This window comes from Notothenia rossii, assembly GCF_949606895.1.
Source record: "Notothenia rossii genome assembly, chromosome: 6".
Classification (NCBI taxonomy): Eukaryota; Metazoa; Chordata; class Actinopteri; order Perciformes; family Nototheniidae; genus Notothenia; species Notothenia rossii.
The window spans coordinates 70,303,650-70,312,280 of NC_136909.1; the positions used below are offsets into that span (position 1 = coordinate 70,303,650).

Genomic DNA, 8,631 nt, shown 5'->3' on the forward strand with positions numbered 1-8,631 from the left:
TTGCTATGAGCTGGTGGTTAATTGTGATACATTTGTTAGAACATTAAGTGTAATTGATGATTATAGAGCTATTTTATGTATTACTAAAAATAATAATAATAATATGTATTTGATGTATATGTAGTGCTTCATGTTCACTTGTATATATGCTTGATTACTGGCAGCAAACCATACTTCACTTTTCATTGGAAATACTATGCATAATATCTACATAATAATAGCAGCATAATGGTTAACAAAGAAACAAAAAGTGGGCAACATTTGGTTATAGTCAGATAACTAGTGTCACTTGGTGATCATTCCACTCTCTGGGGTGTGTTTCTTGAGTGCAAAGCAAACATAAAACAGCTGTGAAAAAGATTTGTATAATAAGTCATACTTGCTGCACTTTCTGAGTCAAACCAGCTACAGGCTGACATCAATAAAAAGCTGATTCACAGTACAGTGAGGGTGCTGCTTTCCACCAAAGATAAAAGTAAATAAAGTAATGTGTAAATTATTTTGTGTTAAACACACTCACCATTCTACAACCCTTGATGTATCCCAAAAGTTGCAGGTCCAAAATCTAATCTAATCTAGATCCAGAAACTCAAGCGTGTACTGCTGAACATCACTAGAATGTTTCCAACATCGAACCTGCATTAATGTTCTGTTACATTTGGTGACTTTCGAATACGTTTATTGATGAATTTAACTAGTGACTCTCTTAATGAGGTAATTACCATGGAATGTGAACACACCGCAGTACACCAGTAGTTGGCAATACCAGGAGAGAGCAGCTTGCAGCAGAGATGTCCAATCAATTGAAGTAAGCTAGATGAAAAATACAAAAGGTTTAGAAATGTAATGTATTGGTGAAGAAAAATAACACTTTTTCCTAAAAAACAATCATAGTCTGGCAGCCAAGGCCCTAACCTCGTTTTGGTTGTTAAAGTTTTTTTTATTGCTGATTATTAATCACTTATATGTATATAATGATACCCAATTGGGTGTGGAGTTCTCACCTTTGGGGAAATTGAGATAATTGAGAAAATCCAAGATGGCCGCCACCGAACGCTTAAAATCCAGATTTGTTAATATCTCCATGACTATAGAAGGGACAATAATGACCAATATGTCGTTTTATATGTTTTCAGATACAAGGAATCAGATGAAACCATCATTGTAATGATACAAACAACATAAAACTTGTTTTTTGCAATATGCGACAAAAATTGAATATAATATTTGATGTTCTGAATGGCATAAAATTCGGCAAGTAGTCGACATGCATCTGGCACATATAATTCAAAATAGCAGTTTCTGTGATATACATCTATATATTTTGCAGTTCGTCTTCACATAAAAATGAGACACAAACGGTCCCATCCAATCATTAATACATGCATAGTTATGTAACCTTTATGTTTAACTGCTACAATATATTTCAAACATATACATTTATGCATGTAATACAAGTGCGGGTAGACATAGTAACATATATATATTATAGAACATATGATACAGACATAATAACAAGCTTAGTATGTTACGATTGTTGGGTTTCAGTCGTCTGCATCGTCCACAACATCTTGGTGATCATTCTGGCAAGTACCTCCACCCTGGCAAGAACAGAACTCAGTACACGCCATACTTGCTTTTTTGCAACTACACCGTTGTGTACTGCATGGATTTTGGCTGTGGCATGTGCACTTGATGAGAGATAGCAGCTCTGGTGGGACAAGCGGGGTGTTAACAGGCACCATAGTTGGTACAAGTGCTCCGGATGCGACGTCGCGTGACCATCCATGAGCAGTGGGGTCAATTGCTGCTGGGCAGGCTTCCAGAGAACGTCGCCAAACACCAACTTGAAGATGCGCTCTGGCTACATTTGCTTTAAATGCCTCGGCAGTCGGTGGAAGTGAGCAGAGTTTTGGAGCTGTGGCTTTGCTTCTACCAATCTTTGAGGACCATGCTTTTTGTCGTGCTTCTGTGAGAGACTTGCAATTGGGCTGACCGTAACATGCCAACATGAACTTTGTTGATTGGTCTATTACATCTGTAACCTCTGATTCCATGTTGCCCACCAAATCAAGTTTATATTTGCCGGTTCTTAGAGCCTTGAGTGCAACTGCCTTGCCGATACCGAAGTAAGACGCGACTGTGTCACAGCCTGTTAGACCGTGAGCAGCCAGTAAATCAGGGATGATGCTCTTGTGTTTTTCCACTGCGGCGTTGACATCCAAAACAGTTCGGCCATGGATTGGGGAAACCATCAGAACATGCGAGGTTATCTTGCCCAGGTGGCAGAAGTGCAACAAGAGAACAAAGATGTCTGTGTCATCTGCAACTACCAGGACAGTGCCAGTCTGCACACGTGATACCTGTTGTATGTTCAGGGTATCACCCTCCTCCTGTGTAGTGGTCATGTCTGGCCGTTTGTTCATTTGTCCACCTTCGATCTCAAGTGGCACCGGATCACTGCCAGTGACAACCAGTTTATGAGTTTGGAAGTCTATTTTGTGCGATACTATGTCCTCGACAATCAGGTCAATTAATTGCGCTTTATTGGAAGTGACGGTGAGCACAACTTTTTGTGGTGGTAGTCGGGCTGTGCAACGCAGCGTGTAGGTTCTACTGGCTCCTTTGTCGCGTCCGCGGCGTGTCGACTCCTTCGTACTACCCTCAATGTATCTGAAATATCAATACAATCGAATCATTAACATCGGGTCAATGCGAATATTTCATAACTGCAAACATACATGTATGTGTACTGATGTTGTGAATTTTGATCAATATAGCTAGTGTTATGCTAGACTCTAAAGCAATATGTATTTAATACATTGCCTACCTGTCAAAGACTAGATAGACATCACTGGTCGTCAAGTGTGTGCGCAGATACTTTCGGAACAGGTCGAGGTAGTCTTGTACAGTTCCAGATGTTGGCCATGGCACTACCCAAAGGATAGCACATCCATCGAGGAATGTTGTGTGCACATCCTGTTCTGCGAGCCTTCGTGATACGTCTACCTTTAGGGCGTTTTTAAGGTATGATTTTGTTTTAGCATCTCTCATGTTTCCTTGCTGATCGAACATAGCTGTTGGAACAGGCGCCAGTTCATGACACATGAGTGTGTCTGTGTCTAGATCCCGTGAACTACGTTGCAAGCCCATGGCCCGTGCATATATGACCTCTGTGTCAAACACGTTCGTGTCTCCTACTTTAATGTGTTTACGAGACAATGACATGGTGGTAACTAGTTTGGGTATGGTGGCATGGAATCCTGCAGGCCAGCTCTCCTCAAACGACTGCATCTGGGTATGACCTATTGCTGCTGCAGTGTCCACATTGATTGATTGGTGGGTCAAAATTTGTCCGGTAACAATATTCAGTAAGCCTTTGGGATGCTTGGGATCGAGTGGATCTGTACATAGTTCAAGTTTGTCACGCAGAGCTTGTCTGTCTTTAAGATCACCCTTGATTCTTCCTGGTGTTTCTTCCTTATGCTGAGTTTGGCTCTGTGAGTGATCTCGTTCTCTCATTTCGCTCAAGTCACGAATCACACTGTGACATGTGTGCAAGCTATACGCCCATGTCTTGAGGGTTTCTGGTTTGAGTGTTATTCCGACGATTCCACTTTTCCCTTTGCCGTACCGCATAAAGGTTGTTTCAATGGCCATATCGCTCCAAATGCCATTGAAAAGCCCAGAGTTATGGTGCATTGTATGCTGTCCCTTCATGAATTGATCGGAAACGTTCTTGGGAAGGCCATGCATTGATCGTAGATAGTACAATGCATACCGAGCATAGTGTACATGGCCTGCAGCGAAAAACAGCGGAATCATATCTTTGACAGTTGCTAGATGCAACGGCCAATCAGCCTCCCTCTCAGCACGGATGAACTGGAGAACGAGAAACATGGGTTTGATGAGACACTCCACCCAAAGCTTTGTTGTTCTACTCTGAGAAGCGAGGTCGTCCAAGATGTCGGTAAGATCAGCCATGCATTCTAGTTGGTGATTGGTGAAGATGGACCGAAGTAGTTCCTCAACTAGCATTCTGAGAGCTCTAACATTTTGTGGGAATTTTTTGCCACTCAGCATCTTCAGAACGCCACCAAACACAGGGCTAAGTATTTCAACAATGCCTGTGTCAGCCATAAGGGTGCCAATGGAACCACAATAACTCATTAATAAGTGCATTCCACCAAGACGAAGGTGGATATTTCCAAGTTGAATCGGATTTTCCCATTGGACATGTAAAGCTATGCGATAGAGTTGCAAGTCGGCTGTGAACACCACATACTCTTGTCCGACTTTATGCGATAGTTGCTGTGCTTTCTTCATTGCTGCCATCATTGTTGACGGATATGCTGGCGGCATGTCTATCAGAGGTAGATATACAATGTTGGTTTTTGGCTTGAGGGTGTGACCTTGCTCTCGACACAACCGGGTGTTGTAACCATTGAACTCTGGGCAGCCTACCCGTGTAACGACATCATTGAAAAATGCAAAGTCATTCTCGGCTGCTCTTTTCCGTGATACATCCATCATCACTTGGAGTTCTGATGAAAGTGAAGCAGTAGGTATGCTGGGCATCTCTGGTTTCTTTTGCCCATAGTATACAACAAATGAGTCGTTGTCGTCTGGTATTGGTTGGCACACTTCTTCCTTTTTGATTCGCCTGATGGTGTCAGGTCCTTGTACGTCTTCATAATGTGTTGATGGTTGCATGATAATCATGGCTAGAGAATGTGTGGATGCCTTGCCATTGGGGGTCGAAATATCTGTGTCGAAATTATCGGACACCACCTGCACCAAGCCTTGCTGTGCATCAGATATTCCTTGCTCAGTGAGATCATGTGCTACCGCAAGTGCAGCGGACTTCTTGAAACGCTGGATTTCATCGTAGCTGCATGTAACACGATAGTCATACATATGAGTCAGTAATTCCTTGGAGTCGCGCATCAATATGCCCAGTGCTACTTGAAGATCTGTTGCTCGATTAGTTACAATGCTGGGAATGATGTTTCCAATCAGCAGAGCTGGCAATGATGTTTCCAATTTGGGAGAAATAGCTGTCAGCAGATCTTGCAAAGTGTCTGAAACCGACTGGCTGGCTATATGTTTATCAATGTGTTTGTTGTATGAAGACTTATCGTGCTCCACGGCCTTGCATTCTCGCACAACTTGTTTGCTGACTTTGGCAATACTTCGTGAGATGTCATCCTCTTCATCATCTTTCACTAGTTTGAGCGTTTTGGCAGTATTTTCTGTGAATGTGACTATGCTTGCAAAGCCTGGGGCGGATAGGACAAGAAGTTCACTGCCAAAATGCTGCCGCAGCTCTTCGAGAAGTCTTCGCCTACTAAGTGTCCTGCCAGAGTTGCTTGAGTATTCATGGAATAATTCGAGTGAGTTCCATATCCGATGTTTGTCAGCTTTCAGCTCCTTCAAAGTATGATCCAGGCCTATGTCAATGATCGCTCCAGTTGCTTGTTCAAGGTGATCATGTTGTGATAGATATTTGTTGGTGAAAAAGCGACTCATACAATCTCTGTGATAGCGTGCCTCCACTGCATGCAAGTCACTCAACGCACCTTGCACTCGATGCCTGACATCATTGGCCCAACTGTCTGCCCTGGAATCGCATTTCTCAAGTAAATACACCTTATATGGCTCTCCACTATGCTCCGAATGAGTAGAACGACAGAGGTACGCAGGTCGCCATCGTTCTGGATGTCGTTCATTCTTGTTTAGTTCACATAGCTGCCCGCAATACAGACAGTGGTGCATAAAGTCAAAGACGCTTGACGAACGGCGAAGGGGTTTTGTAGACGGTCTGGCTTCTTCATCAGTGTCAGCTTTCAAATATTTTGCCAAATTAGTTTTTGATGTGTACCGTGAAACACAATTTTTGTGATAGAACACACTCAGGTCTGGATCGGTGCTGAACTGAGTTTCCAGCTCAGTGAACAAACTGTCTTTGTACGTCTGGCTTGCTTGTATGATTGAGATTATCCGGGACGATCCGGCACTTTTAGAACATGGCTGCCTGTCATCACATTGGTCTCCGTATTTCGACTTGAATATGCACTGTTCATCCATCACTTCTGCAAAGAGACAAAGAACTATCATTACAATAATGGTTTCATCTGATTCCTTGTATCTGAAAACATATAAAACGACATATTGGTCATTATTGTCCCTTCTATAGTCATGGAGATATTAACACATCTGGATTTTAAGCGTTCGGTGGCGGCCATCTTGGATTTTCTCGATTTTCTCAATTTCCCCAAAGGTGAGAACTCCACACCCACCTGGATATCATTATATACATATAAATGATTGATAATCAGCAATAAAAAAAACTTTAACAGTCAAAACGAGGCTAGGCCAAATAATCCACTTTGGCTGCCGGACTATCAAGGACGCAGACGTTTTCCATGTGCTTTTTTTTGCATTTATACATCGCCAGATAGTGTTCATTAAAGTAAGTGTGTCACGTGAAGGAACTGGCATCTGGAAGAATGGATAGGAGCCAGAATCGCCTGTCAGATTTGGCCCAGATTCATTGTCTCACTTGTGTTCACTGTCACTTCTGTGTGTTCCATACTCACTGAATTATAATTTCAGCACAGCGTTAATAATGACACGTGTAAAGTATTATTTTCATTGGGGAGATTCCAGAGCTCTTGCTCTGGTGGTACAGTGCATGGTGAGCAGCTGTGCCACTCATGGATATATTATGAGAGCTAGAAACAGTGTTCCAAGACAGTTCCCATTCATCCCAATTAAGGTTGCTCATAGATGATGAAAGCGTTTTTCATGTTTCTGGATTATCTACCCACAGGACTTGTACACCAGGGTCCAATATTTATATGGTGTAATCTGTGTTAATATCAATAGCATCAGTATTTCACGCAGTGGCTCTAGATATACATTTTTTAGAGGGTACTATTATACATATTTTGCGTGTGATATTCATTTTGCAAAAACACCACACAATCCGGTGCTATTTGTGAAGGCTGTATAGCATTCGGTCACAATATGTGTCTTCAACAGCTGGTAGAACATAAAAGTAGTTGCCTAATTGAATGAATAATTTATAGTGGTAGTTGTAGCCACATTGCAAGCCCATGGAGTCTAAAAAATCCCTAATACGTCTGTAAATCTTCAAAACATTCCTACGATGCGACTTCTGCAGGTATACTGGGCATGTTTAAAGAAGAAAGAGTCAGTTTGAACTAGTTGCTTTTAGGAACTTTTTCAAATCAATTTGTAGGGAGTTGATGTTAATTAACACCAACTGCAGGATCATTAGAAAGACTGACAACAAAATCAAATGAAATGTCAAGTCTGTCATGCCTACGAGCGGCACACAGTGACAATTGGGAGACAGCAACTGAGGAACGCATCTGTGAGAGAAAAGAGAGTGCAGATAAATGTTTCACAAAGGCAGACTCCAACTGCAAATTAATTGGGGTAGACTTGACAGCACAATTGAAAACATGTTAAAACAGAAACATCATTCAAATTAGGCACATACTTCACTTCACTTTCAGCACACACACACACACAGGTACGCAAACTCAGCGTAGTCAATTCTGTACAGCTCTGTTGTCTAGAGGACAATTTGAACCTCAATCTACTAGATATCAACTACATAAGGTCAAGGTCCATTCAACATTTACACATTAATGCCACATGATTATTCAGATGTGCTAGTGTCGCCACTCCTGTCATTATTCTGCTGAGAGTATATCTCTGAGGAACTCTGCTGAATGATGTATCACCTGTCGACTTAGAAATCACCAGCACTTCCATCACACACTCACCTTGGAACAGCGGAGCAGGGGTGCACAGGTGTGGTAACTTATGAGAATTCACATCCCCCTCCCCTTCCACCATAGTGCTGTCATGGCACCTGTCATCTCCAGCATGTCAAATTTCATTATAGGAGGGATTCGCTGGACTACTTGCTGCACAGCAAGCCGCAGGTGGCATGGGACACTAACATCAACTCTCTCTGCCCCCCCATGGGCCATCTGAACGCTCAGATATGCGTTCTCTGCGGCTCTCACCCCACTTTGACCCACCTGTTTTGCATAATAAGACCAACGTAACCCTATTAGATGCCACTATTTTTTGTATCATAAGCATTAAAGGCCACTGCTGATGAAGGCAGCCCCTGTTTCCTGATCATATACGAATATAATACATGTATGAATATGCATCAGCTGTCAGTTTTCACATGACCTGAGTCTTGATACATGATGTGATTATTGTGTGCCACCTGGCTTTATTTTGGTTTGTGTAACTCTCATTGCACTGCCTTAGTTATTTTATATTTCTACAAGTTAAAGCTTATAGTGTTCATTTTTCCAATTACAGTCATTTCAATTCAGACATGTCATTCAGTACAATTCAGCGAATCCATATAAAAGTCATAATATTATTATTAATATTAATTACATATTTTCCTCATGCATATCAGGCACAAAGGAGAGGGTTTAGAGATGATTGCAGACAATAACACACTTAAGATATTAATTGCGTGGAATGAGATGTACTGTAGCAACTTATAGTTTGACAACAAGGAAATTATTGTATTTAACTTCCTTAAAGTGTGGGGACTCACAAGAGAAGAAT

The 8,631-nt window shown here is 41.8% G+C and overlaps 1 protein-coding gene across 1 annotated transcript; it reads right to left on the minus strand.

The window, feature by feature from the left end:
- Window positions 1-1,254: 1,254 nt before the first annotated feature.
- Window positions 1,255-5,796, minus strand: LOC307045163 (uncharacterized protein). Its single transcript, XM_079690691.1, has 2 exons — window positions 2,831-5,796; window positions 1,255-2,673 (listed from the first exon to the last, which is right to left on the minus strand). The coding sequence occupies exons 1-2, from the start codon at window positions 5,773-5,775 to the stop codon at window positions 1,545-1,547; spliced, it is 4,074 nt and encodes a 1,357-aa protein (XP_079546817.1). The 5' UTR covers window positions 5,776-5,796; the 3' UTR covers window positions 1,255-1,544.
- Window positions 5,797-8,631: the final 2,835 nt, after the last annotated feature.

Coding starts and splice junctions, on each gene's coding strand:
- LOC307045163 (XM_079690691.1), bottom strand. CDS start 5,775: ATGCACCACTGTCTGTATTGCGGGCAGCTATGTGAACTAAACAAGAAT. Junction 2,674..2,830: donor GTCTATCTAGTCTTTGACAG/GTAGGCAATGTA, acceptor TTGATATTTCAG/ATACATTGAGGGTAGTACGA.